Source organism: Aspergillus versicolor (assembly GCF_001890125.1).
Source record: "Aspergillus versicolor CBS 583.65 unplaced genomic scaffold ASPVEscaffold_17, whole genome shotgun sequence".
Classification (NCBI taxonomy): domain Eukaryota; kingdom Fungi; phylum Ascomycota; class Eurotiomycetes; order Eurotiales; family Aspergillaceae; genus Aspergillus; species Aspergillus versicolor.
Genome location: NW_024467540.1, coordinates 442,624 through 461,850, shown reverse-complemented (window position 1 = coordinate 461,850; position 19,227 = coordinate 442,624). Strand labels below are relative to the sequence as shown.

Genomic DNA, 19,227 nt, shown 5'->3' with positions numbered 1-19,227 from the left:
ATTAAGATTACAGACCAATCCCATAACAGACCCAAAAACTTTTAACCAAGACAGGGGTATCATTTCCGCAAAGGTCACAAAGGGAAAAAAAAAAATAAAAAATAAAAAGCTACGGATAACTACACAGAGTGACCGCGCAACGAGGAAAGCCACCTTGAGTGCCGTGGTATCGGAGGGAGAGGCTCAGTGTGGGTTTGAATATTCCGGTACCTGGCTGGTGAGGAGGAAACTGGATCAAAAGTGGAAAAGGATTCGAGCTGTGTGTCCTGGTTGATTCTCTTGGAAGACAGAGTGTCAATCCTGAAGGATTGGATGCTTTGATTAGCGTGCTTTTGCTGGACTCTGGACTCAGGGGACTTACAAGAGGACCAGTGGGAACAGACACTCCATGGTATATGTGAATCGGTCGATTTGCCCAGCAACGGTTGTTGCAGACTGTGACGTGGTTTGCGTGGAATAGGTAACTGCGCGGGTGATGCCGATGAAACAGAGGCTTGCGACGCGGATTTCAGTTGTGCGCATAAGGTACAGAAAGACAAATCTGGTGGATGAAATTTTGGGAGAGACTCTGTAGGCATTGTGAAGGAGACGGATAAGAAAGAAAGAGCTCCAAGTCTCGACGACGGCGATTGCTGTAAAATACCCGACGTGTAGTTTGCCGATTTGGCTCTGGTAGGGTCCCGCGTAGTGAAGGGTATCTGCGCCGCTAGCGATATCCAAGACTCTGTAGACCAGGATTGTTATGCGAAGGGCGGAAATCGCGAATATGAGAAACCAAAAGACGCAGAGGAAGATGATACGCGCGGTATTGCGGAGGGTGTGAATTAAGATTTGGTAACTGTAGAAGGAGAGGCCAGCCTCTTGGATCTATGTCAGAGACGAGGGGTTAGCTGGAAACGGAGGCTCTGCAAAGGCTCCTCTACCTACAAGCCAAAAGAAATCAGCAAAGCCGCTTGCAGCAGCTCTATTAGGAATTGCATGGTTGGTGTAGAATGCGAAGTAACAGGCCCCGTTGGCTATCGCGCAGGAGACAGACACTACAATCGGGATATAGGTCAATGGACTTGGTCGGCTGATAAACAGAGTCCACACTCCAACAAGGGTAACAAAGAGCCCAATACTGCTCAGTATCGACCAGCTCAACTCAAAGTAGGTCGACCTCGGAGTTTGAGAGTCATGCTGGGGGATCTGGGGATCCATCTCGGCCGGTCGCGGGTTGATGCGCTGAATTTAACAGGGCTGATTGCCCCATAACCCCCAGCGTTGTGTGTGCTGTAAATGGGGGCGGTGATGATCGTGCTCATAGGTGGTTGAGGGTGTTGAGAGACTCAGAATTGAGACTCGAGAAGCATGGGGAAATTGAACTGCCAGGGAAAGGCCTCGAGCCCGTGCGGAGTTGGGGGGCCGCGTGCTGGGCTGCTGATCCTTCCCCCGCGCATTCCCAGTGACAGAGGCTGATTGACGGACTAACTTGACGCTGCGAGTTGCCGCTGGTCCGGAATGAGCTAGCCTCCGTGCGCCTGCGCTGTGTGGACCTTCCGGTGATGCACAGTGCAACGCTTAAAGTTGGCCGCATCCATGGGCCGGGGGAATTGCCGCAATTTCCCCGGTACGGAGGCGACAATCAACGAACTGGACTACGGCTCTCGTCGTTCTCGTCGAGCTTGGGCCCCTTCATGAACTAGCTGAAAGCTATATCTTTCCAGGGTACAGTACATCTATCGCGAGAGTGAGTGAGTGATTTGAGAAGTATGCCGAAGTCAGGCGGCATCCCTCTGGGAGCAGATTTTGCGAGAGGCATCGTGTGTTAGACTCTCCACAATAAGTTCGTTCCACTTTATCGCTGGGAAACACTACCAAAGCGACTTGGGGGCGCCCTGGGGCCAAAACCTCATTCATCGTGCCCCAACTGCCGAAGAATATGCGGTGCGCCGTCGACTCTGAGTCTCTGACGAGAGCCGGCTCGTGTTCAATCGCCAAGCTCTTCCATAAGATACTCCAAACTTTATTAACTTAAGCAGACGACTCCTCAGGGGCCGGGCACATGCTCCGGAGGATAAAAGAGGAGAAGAGCGACGGATGGAGTATTGGAATGGCTATTGGGGACCCCAAAAGCTCCCAGCATGAACCAGAAAAGGAAGAACTACCGGAAATGCATGGCTGAAACCCTCGCGCAACGTGCTCCTGTTGGCCGAGGACGTCACGAGAATAATTGGAGATGCTGAATGGTAACGTTCTTTGCATGGTTGAACTTCGAAGCCATCCACTGAACGCAATTTCTCCGGTCGAACCAACGGGCCTCGTTCCATGGCGGATACGAGACGCGTCTCCACCAGCGATGCACGCTAGGTCTTTGAGTTCGCGCCGGAGGTTGAACCGACGTTTTGCCCGCAGTCATTTTCTATGTCTCTCGATAATACGCAGGCGCTGGGTCGCAAATCGACAGGAAATCCAGGATTAACACGATCAGAAAGCCGCACAGTCGCGTCAATACGTTTTCCACAGAGCCTGCCAAAGGATTTACGGAAACTTGTCGATGGGTTAGCACTGCTCGCTCCGGTAGTGCTGGCCCGAGATAACAGGAATGATATAAATAGGCCAAACAATTGGGGACAGCCTCCCAAAGCGCCACAAAGCGCCACAAAATATCGCTTGGCTCGAATATATCTTTCACACAACCACTGACCGACTCATGCTGTTGTTGTTGTTGCTTGATGGCTGCACGAGAGGGGGAGCACGTGACTCCACATGGCGATGCTGCCAAATGCTGCCAAATGCTAATCAGTCAAGACTATTTATAGACTTATCGAAGATGAGCTATCCCTAAGGCGCCTTGAAACATCACTTGGTCAGCTTGGTCCATACCGCTCTGGACTCTGGAGTGGGGCATTTAAGAATGGCATGATGCTCGCAGTGGAGACGAGGTAGATCTTAGGGAGATCTCACATCTCGCTCGGAGAGGCCGAAAAGCCACTGTCTATAAACAGAAAATTGAGCTTCATCTAGCCCGGTCTTGGAGTTTCATCGAAGTGGGTGGCTGTGGTGGTTGGCTCATTTTGCTAGCATGTCAAATGTTGATTGCTCAAGTGTAGACCCGACCGACTGCTCGTTGGTTGCCCTGGATGAGAAGCAAAGGTCAGGCAAGGTCCCACCGCACATTACTATCAGGCCAGTGTTATTATATGGTTCTCAGGAGTGGAGACAGAGGACAGCGGTACCTTGTCGTCACGGACATGGACTATACACCAAAGGAGCATAGTCAGGACATTGCTTTTGACCGCAACTAATGCGGACCCGCCTTTGAAGGCCAGATCTTGTCGATACTTCGAAATACTTTGATTGGTATTGGGGCATGGAAATTGGCTTGAAGTCCCGGCCAGAGTGAAATGTTCCCTTGGAAAATACAGGGCGACACTTATATCCTCTTGTAGACCAGGATGTCCGCACGACCTGCTGAGGGCCACAAGAGCAAGTAAAGCACCAGCCTGCATCTGAACTAAGATATGGACGACTAGATACCCCGGAAATCCAGCGCTCATTGTCTTCTGGATATCTGCGTTGGCCCGATAGTATCTTACTCATAAAATGCCTAGCCGGTGATTCCACTCCAATGGTTTCGAAACTGGCGACTTATCGCTGGCCAAGCTCTCGATCTTATGAACAAAAACAATAGAATCTTGTTTGGATTGTTTGCCTAATATATCTATAGCGAAATCATATATTACATGTCAGTATGTTGACATGCCCTAAATATATGTCACCCTATATTCCTCCTCACTCAAGGAATCCGTAGAGCCTTCTTCCAAATTGGCGCGGAATATTTGAAACGCGGCAATATTATTTGGGAATAGAGATAACTGCCTATGTATAAACAAACAAGCTTACTAAAACCAAGCGTATTATCTACGGTTTGTTGACTATATATCTGGCCATTCCCAGTGTCACTAGAGTTGGAGCCCTATGCAGTCAACCATCATAAACCACGCTTTAGCATATTCATTCTAATTGAACTTGAGTTGATGCTTTCTGTTATAGACATAAAAAACCTTTGGATATGGGTGGCAACATTGCTACTAAGTGCGCTTTCTAACTTAGATCAGAGAGATGTCTAAACAGAATATGGATGCATAATACGTGTAAGAGGTACCTGTGGTATCAGCCTCAGAGAATAGGTTTGAATCCAAATTAAGCTATTCTCTTATATCGTGTGAAATCACATTGAGATCTGAAAGGTGCTAGATACGTGGTAATTATGGGAGTCTCAGGTTTCGAGTGAATTGTGAATAATGTCTGATTGTTGTAGTCGCTGTATACTTGCTCTACACGTATGCTTCTTTAATATAATAGAAGTGGTAATTCCTGAAATAACAAAATGCCCAAGTTTGGGATATATTTAAAGCACTAGAGGCACGCCGTTGTGAATTCATTTTATATGGAAGGGCCATTTATTCTGCATTATAATTTGTGCTGGAAGTAAACTAGAGTGAGAGTGACAGACATAGTCGAGGCACAATTGAGTCAGCAGTGCTCCTGATGTGCGGACACTGCTACGCAAGCCGCATTGATGAGTATTCCCAGTTGCAAGAGGTATAAGACTACTTCAGCGGCCCCCATAGGTTCAAGCATAGAACAGCCTAGGCGATGAATATACGACGACTACAATAGAATACCAATTCCGGTTGTTCCCGCAATAAAAGTGACAGGGTCATGTTCGCCTAAAGAATTTTCTGCTAAACGTCGCACATATGGAACCCAGTGCTTTCTGTATTACCATGCTGGGGAACTATCCAGGCCCAAGCGCATCCTGGGACCTGGTGGCGGATCATGAAAGATAGCCTGCAGATGGTTCTGTGTAACGAGGAAGAAAAAAGTACGCCGCGGACCTTGGTCGAAGTACTTTGCATTGATGTTCACCAACCTTTGCATGCCATATCCCATTAGCTGGACTTAGCCGAAGCGCATGGGAGTGCTGCGTAACGAAAGTTTGGCTAGTCCGGGATATTCAACCTGTGCTCTGTATCGGCAGTATGGCCAGGAAACATCGGATTAGGTGCATGATCCCTGGGCTCCAAGTTCCGATACCAAGGTACAGTCGAGGTTCTCGGAAAACAGACAAAGACAACATTGTGAATACGGTGACATGCCTCGAGGGTAAGCGGAAGTGTGTTGAAGTCTATGTCATTACTAAAATGTGATCGTAGTCCTTCCAAAGTTAGGTTTGCAGCTGGAACTAAATCCAAGAAAGAATCGAGCCTTCACTTTTGTTGAAGGCTTGAGTAACCTTGTTGGTTGAATGGTACTCCCCGATACTTGATGGGTCCCCGAGATTTGACGTCGCCCGGGCACTGAATAGTAGTTTTAGGATCATGCCCGAAATTCTTTGTTCGGGTGGTTCGATGAGGCCTGATATTACCGAGGGAAGTGGTGCGCTTTCAAAAGTGAATCATCAGCTAAGACAGGGTCCAGTCTCGTGGCACACAGCCGATGCCTAATGCACCGTACTTTTTCCCTTTTACCTGAAAAGGTTGATGGTACTTTCGGACACCGGTCCGGACAAGGAAATTTGTCGACAGCCCACTCAGACAAAGCAAAAGCCTCTTGGATTCGGCATTGGATCGCCTCCGTATCAGCCTGATAAAGTGCAGGGGAGGGAAGAGGCTACCCATCTCAGCTTCATGACCCATCTAAAATTTCTTTCCACCGTTTCCCGTTTCCGGATACCGGCTGTTCCGGCCAGCAAAGGTTTTATTTCAGATTCATCCACCTGGTGGGTGGGAGTTATTGGATGTAGCCAACGCTGAGACGAGGAGGAGATTTCCGATACCCCTGCGCTGTCGATCACCGTTTGCTGAAAGACGATACATCACTGGGAAAGCTTCGAGGTTCCACTTGGATCGCAGCCGGAGAGCACAGATGGAGCCGGCAAGGGGAAATTTCGATCCCAGCAGATGTCTTCGTGCAACCCACTCGGAGTATGCTGGATTGGTCCGGGAAAGTAAAAGGGGGTGTGAAAAAAGTACCAACATTGAAGATGCCTTGCGGCGCCTGCTTTGTTGGAAGATGAACGATGTGACACAGCCTCACCACACCCAGCTCCTATCACCAAGCCATGACTCGGACCAGACAAGTCTAAGCTCTCAGCTGAATGATGAAGTTGACACCGAATTAAATCATAGTAGATTACTTGACATGGCTTGTGTCACATTGCTAGTTGTTGCTTCTTGAGAATCAGGATGAACGGTAGTAGGAAGCCTCGCATCTGGTTATCAACGCAGAGTACGTGGGAGCTTTCCTGTGGCGTAAGTTAGTGGGGGTGCTGTGTATATAAAAAGTAAACATAGTTTGGGATTCTATGGCTCCAAGATGTTCATGTATATCATCCGACTATCCATCTCCATGGAGACCAACCAGTGGCCAAGGAGATTCCAGTTGAATCAGTCACGCCAGAAGCCCTTGGATGAAAGCAATCGTGTGGCCACCAAAAGCAAGCGGGTAGGACAGAACTTGTTCCTCGCTTGGAGCGGACCAAACGCGTGTGGAGGATACTCCAGCGATCGATGAAGCCCACAAATGGCGGTGAAATGGCGAGCTGGCTGCCAATTTCCGAGCTCCCCGACCGACCAGTAGGACGCCCTCTGATGTCATCGTTTCCACGGCTCCACGACCTTATCCTTTAGTTTGTTTTTGCCCTTTCCTTCTGCACCGTTGCGAGTGCCAACTGGAGGCGCCGGCTCGGAACACGAGATCGAATCAGGATGTCAAACTCCGCGAGAAACGGTATGCGAGGGTTGCAATTTTTGATGCACCGAACCCGCTGCTGGCTATTGCCCTGTCTTGGCCTACTCGTTGTATGTTGAACAATCCAAGTTGAACCTGGCGGCAATCGTCCTGTTGGACCAGCACACAGGTCGGCTAATTTTCGGAATCCTGTCTGGCTGTGGACGACGACGACGACATTGGAGATTGGACTTGGAGTTGTCGACCAGACTTTACAGAGGAGGCAGACCTGGTCGGCCTCTCACACAGGGATCCGGATCACGGGGCTGGCAGCCGCCAGAGCCGATTGTTGGGCGTTGTTTGCTGCGAAGTGGGGGCTGGACGACGATCATTAGGCGTGTCATCGCCTGCGCGGATGGCGGCCCTGAAGGAACCCACCCGGCAAGATCAAAGGAGACAGCAGCGATTTCGAACGCCCAGGATGAGATCGATGGGTTGTGCAACGGGGGTGGAAGGCCGGGAAAAAGCAAAGAGCCTTGCGAGTCCCAACGGGGTGGGAAAGCAGCGGTAATTCAGCCACAACTCTTGTCATACTCCTTCTCTGCATCCCATTTCGATCTCCATCCGATAATGGGTCCTGTTGCTCCCATTCATGAATCAGTCAATCCACTCATACCGGCTCCGACATTCCGCGCAAGCCTGAATCGGCCATAGCTGCCCAATTTTGGTATGGCCCAGCGTCCACAACGTCCACAACCGACCTCCGGATTTGCATCCGCGCTCGTAGTCAGCGAGTCGGGGTGTCCAAGAGACCAATAGAACCCATACCTATGATCCCGGTAAGCTGTCACAGGGCTCAGAAGCCACGGAACTGGGACTACGTGTTCGCTGCTGCGGCATCGGGTTTCCTCCCTGCGCCTCTGGAAACCTATCTAGGAGGGACCCCGCCAATCCTGTGGCACAACGGTGAAGATTCTTGGTGGAGAGTATGTTTCGAATGTCAATTAATTTCTTCGGCGCATACTGCACTAAGAGGATTTCTCCGATGCTGCCTTGGATAGTTAAGATCTATACACCGGATAGGACAAAAAGACTGCCATGTGGTTGGTATTGATCAAGAGGTAGTCATGGGTGCACCAGTTGGTTGGGAGAACACTCGTCTTGTTTTTTGTTTCTTGGTCATACCGATCTTCCCCCCGTCATCTCGGGCATTACCAACAATGGCTGATGCCGTGCTCCTTGATATATAAAGCTCGGTTGGTTCCGCCTCCTGGTGCCCCCCACAAGCGACAGCACTTCCATAATCACATAGGGTTGGCTTTCCCAGGCCTCCTCAATACTTGTGCTTCTTTTTGCATACTGTCCTATAGACTTTGACTACAATCTACACTTACATTCACTATACCTGTTAGCATCCTCGCTGTGACGCTTCCCTGTTCCATCTCTTCCAAGATTCACCATCGTTGACCATAAGCGAACGATCATCCATAGCAAATATCATGGATAGAAGCAACGCTAACGGGAAACCTGGAAGCAAGCTCTCAAGCCAGGATCTTGCGCAGTACCAAGCTGAATTGATGTGGATGCATGATAAAACCATTCGTGAGATCAAGGAAGCAAAGGGTATGTTCTTTCCCTTCTTTTCTACCTTTAATATATATGAGTCTAACTGGAGTTACCCACAGAGAAAGATGCGCGAGAAGCAGAATTGAGAGCGAAGCAGGCACGGCAGGCCCAACAATAGCCTTCAGATGGATGGAGGTTGAGAAAAATAGGGTGGATTTAGTGGATGCATGCATTGTGGGCTTCATTGGGAGGGTCTTTGTTTCCTCCATGGTTGATACTTACTAGCGACTGGGTTTGATGGATTTGGTCATTTGGGCGTTCATTTGGCACTCGTTTAAGATACCTCCTTTGTCATGTCGATACCTTAGTTTTTGGACTATTTACAATTTGCCTAGAACAGTGGATGAATGATGGACTTGTTTCTATTTTAGCGTGTGCTGCACACACACTCTCTCTTTCTCTCTTCCTGCCTCTGAGTAAACTCCGCCGCCGATCTGATCTGATCTATCGCGTCCCCGAGTCGAAAACGAACTCATCATCCTCCTCCATCTACGAAGCAACAGTATTTCCGGAAGACCAGGGATACGGTATGTGGCAGATCTAGATTCGTCTCGCCGTTGAGAGATGGATTGTCCTTCACCGTGATCTGACACAGTCGCGCAGTCCCTCTCAAAACCACCAACGGATTCCGCCAGAAGCGATCACGCTCCACAATCCGAAATACCACGCTTATTTTGATTCCTGCACTATTTTCTCTTGACCAATCTCAAGCCCCTGCATGGAAACTGCCGTCTCACTGGCGGATACCTGCAGCTCGCCATCCCTGGTCGCCGAGGGTATTGCGACCCGGTTTCTTTAGCTTGTAAGTTTCCATTCATTGACTCGACGCTTGAACATACGCTCACCATTGATTTTATCTTCAGCGCATCCATGCTCTCACCGAGTCACAACCACTGATAAGTATCCAACTGCTTTCACCGCCTCGTTTGGGCAAGAATATGAATCTAAAAAAGCAACCTTATGCCTCACTTTCTGCGTCCTCGCCATTGGTTAGTGAAACTCAAATACTGGAGACAAGAAGACCAGCGTGCCACTGGGCCAGCTGTCACACAGCAGAAAATCAGATTCCACGTGGAATACAGAAGATCCTGGCCATGGCAGCTCGCTATCTCCAGTGGAGGCTACTGTACATCTCACCCTGCAAGCCCCGAGTCGACGTTCCGCAGAGTTGATAGCAACCTCGATGAGCCAAGGTAACTCTTCCCTCCTATACGTGGATGGAAGATCGCGGGCCCACGAGGCGTTCATGTTCCAACTTTCAGCGATCCTGGGCCGCTCTTGCATGAAAAGTGTACTTTGTTGTGATCTGTGAACAGGGAGCCTGGCGGTCAATGCGGCCTAATCGACGTACTTGCATAGCCCAACTGTTCGCGCAATATAGATCGACCATCTGATACTAGATGCCTTGGCGATTGGGACCGAAAATTTTTCGAGGTCTTCCTAAAACCTTCAACCTGGCGGTGATCATGGTTCGGCGCGCCCCCGATGCATGATCCCGCATGATTGATAGTTGAAAGCTGTGATACATTGTCGACTGGTTATTGGCCGAGCAGATACAACCGGATAACATATTTGGGTGGTACTCATGGTATATCTAAAGGGAAATATTTTAGTGTTCTCTATCATTGATATGCCCGTGTTCTCACAGCAGCGATCGACAGCCATATCCCCTCGTATTCAAATATGATTGAGCACTTGAATGGAAGAGATTAACCGTTCGTTGCTCTTGAGTGTTGCGCGTCTCACCATGCAAGGCTGGAGAGTATGAGTTGCCTCTGAATACACCGACACCGAGAGTGTTCTGGCTCGCTTTGAGTGGTGACCGTGACAGAACAACAGATCGCATATGGGATACGAATTTAAGGTTCCATATATGTCAACTTGAATTTGCACAACATCATCTTTCTTTGGAGAATTCCCATTGCTGGTGCAATGCTCTGGATTCGAAGGGAGAGAACGATCGCCAAACAAATACTTATATGAGTATCCGGACGATTTGAACGATAACACAGGACCCGCGAAAATATGGAGCCTTAGACAGATCTATCAATCTATCGATTAAGGGGTTTAACACAGCCAGTGAGCAGCAAGCCTTGCAAAGATCTGGAAATGGGCGGCCGCATGCAGATGCATTGGAGATCACATCCCTATCTTGTTTCGCCTCTATCTAATTCCACGGCTGGGTGAATCGGGCAAATTATGGCTTGCGTTGCGGTCGGACCGTCTAACTAAGTACCGGACGACGCAAGAATAGTACTACCACCTGCACTGGCTAGCTGAAAACATCGTAACTAGCTGCACAGAGCTAAAAAAGGAGAATGCTTGGACGGTTAGCTGTAAGTAGTATTGTCCATGCCTTCGAGGATATAGCTTTATTACGATATAGCCCACTACTCGTTCTGCGTCCCCTTCACGTCCTCTGAACGTGGGCTATACAACGCTGTTTGAAGAGCATCAAACACGATATAACCCCCATCCCTCGGCTCGCCTTCACCCGAAGACTCGTCAAAGCAGCTTTCCGCCCGTCGAAACCTCTCTTTGACTCGATTATTCAGCCCGACAAATGTCAGCTCGGCATCGGTGCCTGCCCAATCCTTCAGCGCGGACCTGATATCCGCTAAAGCCTGCATCCCTGTGGTATCGACGTGCGTGACGCGAGTCATGTCAATAATAACCGTCCGAACAAAGGGCAGGAAGCTCTCCTCGCTGTTACTCGTGCCAGCCTCCTTCCTCAGATTGCGGATGTGTCGCAGTTTGGTGTCGTTCCAAAGTCGCTCGGTAGATTTTCCCTGGGTATTGTTCTGAGGTCCATCCATTGTGGTTGACGGCTTCTCATGCGCCCCAGAGCTGTATGAATAGATATAGTTCGTGATCTCAAGAGCAGTGCGCGCAGCATTTGGGTATAAAATGGAGTCCCGGAGCATGAAGACCATTGTGTCCTCGGGCAATGTTAAGGTCGTACTGGGATTGGTTAATGATGATGATGATGAGTAGGGAGGGTATAGTTCCGATAGGTTCTCCCTTGTCACCATCGTCACTTGCGTAAAAGCCAGGTGGAGCAATATATAGACCAGGCTGTAACCGACAGCCGCAGCGATACCAATCTCAACATCCACAAACAGCGTCACCCAGAATGCAACCATGCTCCCGACAAAGTCGGCAAAAGACGTTTTCCAGTAATGCCAGAAGACCTGGAAGGGGACAATAATTTGCCAGACCGCAACGACGATAATCGCCGAGAGGGTTGCCGACGGGATCCAGTAGAACGCATCCGTCAGCTTATAGATACTGACAAGCACGCAGGCCGTAGTACCCAGACCACTCAATGGACTCTTCACCCCAGACTCAGAGTTCACAGCAGTACGCGAGAACCCACCCGTAACAGGCATGCAGGTGAAAAAGCTCCCGAAGAGGTTAACCAGCCCGATATAGTTGAGTTCCTGGTCCTGCTCAATAACATATCCATGGCGGCGCCCGAACGCCTTGCCGATAGCAAGGTGCTCCAACGCCGCAGCGATGAAGACTGCCACGCTGCGCCCCGCAACTTTGAGAAGCAGATTGCTGTCTGGTTTCCGGGGAGGAATAATACCTGCGCCAGTGACTTGGGAGATACCGAACAGAGGGTCGTTCGGGCGCGACTTATTAACGCCCCAGCTGATGAGGGTGAAGATGATGAGGGCAAGTGCGTTGCGAGAGATGGATAGATACCAGAGGCTGCGATGAGCTTTGCCCCATTTGCGACCTACGTACTGCAGACCTAGCAGCAGGATTATTCCAGACAAGGCGATGAGGAAAGCCCGCCAGTTAGTATTGGGCAGGCGCTGGAAGAATACGCGGATCACACCAGCTGTATCATCCGCACTCTTTCCCTCGCCGAAGAGACCTTTGAGCTGCTGAAGGACGATGGTGATTGCTGCACCGGAGACGTACCCTGAGAGAACAGGGAGGGGAATGAAGTCGAGCAGGAATCCGAGACGCAACAGCCCCAGGATCAATGAATACACTCCAACCCAGAATGCTGCAGCACTGGCGATAGCCCCAGCACTGTATCCCTCTGCCACGAGATCCGTTACAATTTCTCCTGTTAGCAGGCCCATGATAGCAGTCGGACCGGCGGTCACGTCTTTGGATGTGCCCATGATGGTATAGAACAAGGTGGGCAGCCAGCTTGAGATGAGGCCATACCGAGCAGGAATTTCGGCGACTTTAGCATAAGCCAGACTTTGAGGGACCAGGAGGATCCCGATTGTGATTCCTGTTTTTCGTTCGTCAGTACTCGCCCTCAATTTTTGGAATCGTCCTGCATCTCCTTCTCACCTGCTACTAGGTCACTCCACAGCCATGCAAGTGAATACCCTGTGATCCATTGTGTTATAGGAACCTTTGCGGCAAGGTAGTTGGCTGAAGCCTTGGGCAGCCTGGGCAAACAGTAACCGGCGAGACTGGCGAATCGATTGATGTTGGGATCGTGCCGGATGGCTTTTTTGAGACCTTGTATTTGGCCCATTATGGTTCCTGCGCTGGAGCCTCGTGAACGTGGGAGAGAGAAACTCGGATAGCAGACAACTCGCCCGTTTGGGGGTGAACATTTTCAACATTGTCTATCTTTATGTAAATGGACAGATGAGTTGAGATGTTGAGATACCCCATTGTGATGGCGCAATATCTGGTTTCAGGATTTAACCGTTTAGCAAGATGAATGGAGCTCATAGAAGAAAAAGAAGGATCCTTTTGGAGGACGAAGCTGGATCTTTGACAGGCTAGTGACAAGATTCATGAGTCGCGCGATGTTGGGATTTGTTGCTATGATGGCGCAATATCGCTCGCTTCGTTGTGGGTCTCTCCATATCTATTCCAAAAATTTAAACTAATGGAAAAGGCGACGCCGTCCCCCGACTTGCTCAGAATTGTCGAAATCGTGCAATCAATAATCAGCATTCATATTCAAGGTGCTAGGTATGAAATACCTCAGTGCAAGCCAGAGGCACGAATTGGCGGGCGACTATTTCGCCCCCGAGGGCCTGTATGAGTATACCAAGACTCTGCCATTTGTTGGTCGAGTGAAAAGCGATGTGACATCTATCGTCGCTGGCGAATGGACAGAAATAATACTGGACTATGAAGTTGGTGCATCAGGCCTTGCAGATGGGGCATGGATCAAGGCGACCTTCAAGTTCTACTCTGTGAGTAGACCATACCTGCTGTGATACTAGACCACCAAACCCACAAGTCTGACGGGCCTCAGGACTGGGCGCTGTTTCAGACGTCAGATCCCACAAAAGACAACTACATCACCGCTGAATACGTACCGAACAGGCTGTTCCCGGGGCAGGCCCCGGCCACGGTGCACTCGCTGGGAATCCGGTTTGACCAGAAGGGCCATGAGAGGCCGTTCCAGAAGGCTGTCATTGTCGACATTCATGATGGTTATCTGAATCCTGGAGATCGCATTTTGATTCGCCTCGGTGATCGCCGATTCGGAAGCAGAGGGACACGAGCGCAGACGTTCGTTGAGAAGGACTTTCGCTGGAGGTTCTATATTGACCCTGTTGGAACCTCGTGAGTGCATTCTGAGGCATCCACTATTTGATGAGCCTAATGATTCCTCTGTAGCCGATTTGCGCCTATCCAGCCTGACATATCCTGGAATATTACCGCGGGTCCTGTTCATCGCGTTCAAGCTGTGTCACCGAGGATCCTCAGGCCTAATGTTCCATTCGCGATCCATACGCACGCAGAGGATCTGTGGGGGAACATAACGAGCGACTTGTCGGATCATTTATTCAACCTGCAAGTTTTAGCTGAAGATTCAACGATAATTATCGACAGAAATGGCCCCGTTGCATCGCAAGGCTGGACGAATGCTGTGTTCTCCGATCTTACCCTGGAAGGTGACGGTGACTATAGGGTGCAAGTCACATTGAAGGCTCAAGGTGGGACAGCTGTTGCAACCAGCTACTCTAGCCTCAGCGTGTCCTCTGACCTGTTGGTTCCGAAAATCCTCTTCGGTGATCTCCATGTCCACTCGGACGACACCGTCGGCACCGAATCATCCAGCTACAACTTCTCCTACGGCCGTGAGATCGCCGGACTCGACGTCCTCGGATACACGGCAAACGACTTCCAAATCACCAAAGACCGGTGGGACGCCACAACCGAACTCATACAATCCCTCAACGAGCCCGACAAGTTTGTGATCTTCCCAGGCACAGAATGGTGCGGGAACTCTGCTGCAGGAGGCGATCACAACGTCGTCTTCCTGGGTGATCCAGAGCTCCAGCCGCCCGAGTTCCCGTTTGACAGACATGGCAATGTCGCTCGCTCGTTTGAGTGGTCCGAGCATGGCCCTAAGGACCTTGTTCCCGGCACTTGGCCGCTGGACGAAGTATACTCCACGTACGCGAGGGATGCAGACTCACACCTTCTGATCCCGCATGTTGGCGGTCGTCGGTGTAACCTTTCCTGGCATCATCCGAAGCTGGAACGGCTGGTGGAAATCGGCAGTGCCTGGGGTCAATTCGAATGGCTTCTGCGCGATGCCGTGAGGAGGGGGTGGAGGCTTGGTGTCTGTGCGAACTCCGATGAACATCGTGGTCGATGTGGAGGTGGAGTTCCAGGCACAGCCGTCTTTGGGGCCCGGGGTGGTCTGACTGGGATTTTGGCTCCTCGACTCCAACGTCAGGATGTGGCTAATTCCTTGCGGGACAGACAGACGTTTGCGACTACAGGCCAACGACTCGTCGGGCTTGTTTCGACTAAAGACGGGTCTGTCGTGCAGGGGAACGAAACCCAAGTCCCGATAAACAAGCCCGTAGAGTTGATCTATCACTTCCTAGGCGAGAAGGGCTTTTCGTCAATCGAAGCCTTCGATGCCACAGGTCTGATCTGGAGTCGCCACTTTTGGTCTGAATCCAATGAACCAGCAAAGATATTAAGAGTTACATGGGGTGGGGCGAGACTTTACGACCGATACCGAGAAGCTATATGGAATGGACAGATTACGCTTTCGGAAGATGTGCGGCCGGGGAGAATTGTTCCATTTGGGGGACTCGAGGATAACCCGGAAGACTATGTCCGAGTAAATGATAACCACAATGTGGAATTCTCAAGCAAAACAAGCGGGGACCTGGACGGTGTAAATGTTATTTTGCAGGACGACAGGAAACCGGCCACTGTGACTGTTTCTGGATCGCTCGGCGGGTATGTAAAGGTTGGTGATGCGCTTGCTGGAAACCCGCATAAGCCTCAGCCGACGTTTACTATTGAGGCATCCTGGGAGGAAGCCCTGAAGCCTGGAGGCAAGGTAATTGAAATACTGGGCGGTGCTGAGTTGTTTGTTCGTATTGAGGCGATCCCTGACGTGGAATTGCCACGGCGAGTCCAAGGAGGTGTGACGATTGAGGGTCAGACAGAAGGAACTCGCGCTGTCTACTTCGTGGGTCGAGAATGGAGCGGAGAGAAGGTTGTTACAAGTCCGATTTTCGTGTCATTTATCTAGACCAGAACATATTTAATAGCATAGATCGATACCATGGATCTTTCTAACTGCTAGCGGTGGCCTATATTAACACCTCCAATTGTGTGCGTTGGTTCAGTAAGCCTCCAGCTCATAGCTTGCATAGATGAAAGGCCCAGCACCCTTATAGTCATTCTGCACCAGCGGAACAGAGACGTAATACTAAGAGCGAGAGTCAGCAAAAAGAGCCAAATAAAAAAAAGAACAAAAAGCCTACCTCATACGACCCATTCGAACTCAAACTTCCAACCTCCACAGTTCCCTCCCAGTTGAGCGTTCCGTTAGCATTGTGCGAGAGGAACTCATTCTCCAGAAGGGAGTAAGCACTCTGTGCAACCTCACTATACTCATTAGCAGGGATAAATCCCTTCCTGATACCGCGCAGTAACGCATATGTGAACATAGCAGAAGCGCTGCTCTCGATGTAGTTCCTGGGATCGCTGGTATACTGAGGGTCCATGATAAGCCACCAGCCGCCAGATGCGTCCTGGCTTTTCTTAATAGCCTTTGCGAGGCTCTGGAAGCGCTGAAGGGTACGTTTGTAGCCGGCGTGAGTCTTGGGGAAGTAGTCTAGGACCTCAACGAGAGAGACAAAGTACCACCCTACCGCGCGGTCCCAAATGTGCGGCGCCGCACCAGTGACGGGGTCTAAAACACGGATTATATGAGTAGTGATAACAGAAATTACGAGGATAACCCTTACCAGCCCAAACGGCGACACCGCTCGCATCATACCCATGGAAGAGTAAGCCCGTTTTGTTATCCCGGGTATGTTCCTCGATCAAGTCATATTGGAGGATGATATCGTCCCAGGCAGTCTTGTTATCCGGTTGGAACCAGCTGGTGTACTGTGCATAGTAGTTGGACGCCATGTAAATTCCATCCAGCCACATCTGGTTGGGGTAGGTAGGCTTTCGGTGCCAGAAGCCGCCATCTTGGTTGCGCGGCGTGAAATCGAGCTGCTTGCGGAGTCCGTCCGCCGCAATCTTATACTTCTGGTCGCCGGTGGCAGTCCACAGATATAGGAAGTTGCGACCAATGCGGATGTCGTCCAGCGAGAGTGTGTCTGTTATAGGATCGACAAATGAGCCGTCGTCGTTGAGAACACCATCGAGTTGAGTCTTGATATAATCGAAGTAGGCCTCGTCGCCGGTTTTGTTATACGCGTACTCGACACCCGTATAGAGAACAGCGTAGGCGTAGTTCCGGGAGTAAGCGACTCCCTTGCTGAAAAAGGAATGCGCTAGCCACTCCGTATAGTTGGCTGCATTGGCCACAGTAGCCAGAAGCAGAGCAGATTTAGCAATTGATAGGAGACCCATTGTTGCGGCTGGAGGTGGATGGGTTGCTATTGAGCTCTGCGGAGCTCACGGCCTTTATATTCACCATGCTTTCGCCTATATCTTCCGGGTAATATACTTAACCAAGGAGGCTATTCCAGATGAAGGAAAGACCTGACGATCCCAGTCCCTTGGAGACGGAGAAATTAGATAGAAATCCGTCCGCACCGGAAAAATTGAGACCTTCAAGACAGCTTGGCAGCTTGGTGGTTTGAAGCCGGAGATTGCGGGGAGCACAAAATGCAGTCTTGAATTATAAACATTGCGGTGAAGCTCAACTTCAGACCGTTTGGGTTCTCCGGCGGAAATAAACCATCTGGCGTGGCGCACAGTAATAGATTCCGAGTGCCAAGGCTATCAATTTAATTCGTCAAGTCATATAATTGAAACAGGGATTACGCTAATCAGAGACAAGTTGCTAATGCCGCAGAGAGACTTTCGCTCCATTGAAGGAGCACGCAGTCAAAGTCAGTTTTTCCTCCCAAGGCCCGGGATCACGGCTTTCCATAACGGAATACCTCTGAGCAAGACGCGTTGTGACATATGCTGCCTCAGTCAAGGCATATTGCTGGCCTACACAAATACGAGGGCCGCCATTGAAAGGAAGATACTCCCAACCCGGCCGCAGATTGGCCCAGCGCTCGGGTCGGAACTCCTCGGCATCGGCGCCGTAAAAGTCTTTGCGGCGGTGCATTGCATAGACACTATACCCTACGGTAGCCCCCTTGGGCACAAAAACGGGCGACTGACCGTCCTTCCCGCCACCAACGGGAAGGATGGTGTCTCTGATGGCTGTCCGTGCATTGAGTGGAACCACGGGGAGAAGGCGAAGGGCTATGGAAGTTAGTTTGCAGATGTGAACACAGGGCAGCTGGGCACTTACTCTCGTTGAGACAATATTTGAGGTACTTCAGGTTCTGCAGCTGGCTATAGGTCGGAGCACGGCCTCCTAGGGTGGAAATATCTTCTTGCAACTTGGCCCAGACTTCGGGGTGCTTTGCTAGCATAAAGAACAAGCAACCCAGAAGTGAGGCGGTCGTATCACGGCCGGCTAGAAGGACGTTCATGATCTCATCGCGAATTCGCCTGCGATCACCTGTCTGCTGAGCCAAGCCATAGAGAAACATATACCTGCGCTCTGTTTTCTCATCGGTACCCTTCTCCTCGTCATACTTCACTCGCATTGCCAGAGCCTTGTCGACAAACTGGTCAACCAGCTGATGACAAATGCGGCGCGATTCCACGGCTTTCGGATCGCGATTCAAGAATCTCAATGGGCCAAATCGGGAGCTTTTGGTAATGTCGGCCAGTGAGTAGTCAAACGCCTTTGCGAAATCAGGCTCATTATCAGCTACTCCAGACCGGCGCTTCTTCAAGCTGTGAACACTATGGCCGTACAGAAATTCGGTTGCAGAGTCAATGGTGAAACCGAAGAACAGGTCTTGGAGATCAACAGTGCCGCCATCGGTCGGAATCAACGCAAACAAATCATCCATGAGCTCCTCAAAGACTTCAAGATGCGCGACTTGTTCCTTGACGAAGTTTGGCCGGATCATCTGGCGGGACCGAGCCCAGTCCTCGCCGTCGGTAGTGAAGATGCCGTGTCCCAGGAGAGGACCAAAGGTATCGATCCTATTGCCCAAGCTGTAATCGGCGAACTTGAGTGAAAGAATGGTCTTCACATTTTGCGGCTCGCGGGTTACCATAATCAGTTCGGGTCTACGCTGGACGACATGGGTATTGCCGAGGTTCTCGTAACGCATCACATTGGATTCCAATAACTTGCGCTGCTTTGCCATCTTCATTAAGTGATAAATCCTATCAAGCGACAAAAAGGGATCATAGCTTTGGAACCTCCCCACAACAGGCTCACATCCGTTTGCTTTGGCAAATTGATATTGCTGCCATCGTTGATAGGCGCAGGACACGAAATAGAATAGGACTGTGAAAGCGCCTAAGAAGGCGAGAGGTTGGCGATAGGTTTCGACGAGGTCGAGGAGGGCCATGGCGACTGGGATGGACTGTCCG

General features: G+C 50.4%; 7 protein-coding genes across 7 annotated transcripts; 2 read left to right on the top strand and 5 right to left on the bottom strand.

Moving 5' to 3' along the window:
• Window positions 1–357: 357 nt before the first annotated feature.
• Window positions 358–1,200, bottom strand: ASPVEDRAFT_57888 (uncharacterized protein; the record flags this gene model as incomplete). Its single annotated transcript, XM_040815391.1, has 2 exons — window positions 358–867; window positions 928–1,200. The coding sequence occupies 2 exons, from the start codon at window positions 1,198–1,200 to the stop codon at window positions 358–360; spliced, it is 783 nt and encodes a 260-aa protein (XP_040674711.1).
• Window positions 1,201–5,084: 3,884 nt separating this feature from the next.
• Window positions 5,085–5,795, bottom strand: ASPVEDRAFT_420431 (uncharacterized protein). Its single transcript, XM_040812491.1, has 3 exons — window positions 5,663–5,795; window positions 5,503–5,597; window positions 5,085–5,429 (listed from the first exon to the last, which is right to left on the bottom strand). Exons 1-3 carry the CDS (start codon window positions 5,675–5,677, stop codon window positions 5,231–5,233), a joined length of 309 nt encoding a protein of 102 aa, XP_040674710.1. The 5' UTR covers window positions 5,678–5,795; the 3' UTR covers window positions 5,085–5,230.
• Window positions 5,796–8,404: 2,609 nt separating this feature from the next.
• Window positions 8,405–9,287, top strand: ASPVEDRAFT_420454 (uncharacterized protein). The gene is made up of 3 exons (XM_040812493.1): window positions 8,405–8,870; window positions 8,947–9,145; window positions 9,207–9,287. Exons 1-3 carry the CDS (start codon window positions 8,687–8,689, stop codon window positions 9,238–9,240), a joined length of 417 nt encoding a protein of 138 aa, XP_040674709.1. The 5' UTR covers window positions 8,405–8,686; the 3' UTR covers window positions 9,241–9,287.
• A 1,174-nt stretch (window positions 9,288–10,461) lies between these two features.
• On the bottom strand, window positions 10,462–13,097 carry ASPVEDRAFT_420304 (uncharacterized protein). Its single transcript, XM_040812487.1, has 2 exons — window positions 12,661–13,097; window positions 10,462–12,598 (listed from the first exon to the last, which is right to left on the bottom strand). Exons 1-2 carry the CDS (start codon window positions 12,848–12,850, stop codon window positions 10,734–10,736), a joined length of 2,055 nt encoding a protein of 684 aa, XP_040674708.1. The 5' UTR covers window positions 12,851–13,097; the 3' UTR covers window positions 10,462–10,733.
• A 204-nt stretch (window positions 13,098–13,301) lies between these two features.
• On the top strand, window positions 13,302–15,841 carry ASPVEDRAFT_90152 (uncharacterized protein; the record flags this gene model as incomplete). The annotated part of the gene is made up of 3 exons (XM_040818745.1): window positions 13,302–13,526; window positions 13,589–13,902; window positions 13,957–15,841. 3 exons carry the CDS (start codon window positions 13,302–13,304, stop codon window positions 15,839–15,841), a joined length of 2,424 nt encoding a protein of 807 aa, XP_040674707.1.
• A 93-nt stretch (window positions 15,842–15,934) lies between these two features.
• Window positions 15,935–17,181, bottom strand: ASPVEDRAFT_144870 (glycoside hydrolase family 88/105 protein; the record flags this gene model as incomplete). The annotated part of the gene is made up of 3 exons (XM_040808024.1): window positions 15,935–16,021; window positions 16,077–16,507; window positions 16,563–17,181. The coding sequence occupies 3 exons, from the start codon at window positions 17,179–17,181 to the stop codon at window positions 15,935–15,937; spliced, it is 1,137 nt and encodes a 378-aa protein (XP_040674706.1).
• Window positions 17,182–17,617: 436 nt separating this feature from the next.
• On the bottom strand, window positions 17,618–19,205 carry ASPVEDRAFT_57885 (cytochrome P450; the record flags this gene model as incomplete). The annotated part of the gene is made up of 2 exons (XM_040815390.1): window positions 17,618–18,033; window positions 18,083–19,205. 2 exons carry the CDS (start codon window positions 19,203–19,205, stop codon window positions 17,618–17,620), a joined length of 1,539 nt encoding a protein of 512 aa, XP_040674705.1.
• Between the last annotated feature and the right edge of the window lie 22 nt (window positions 19,206–19,227).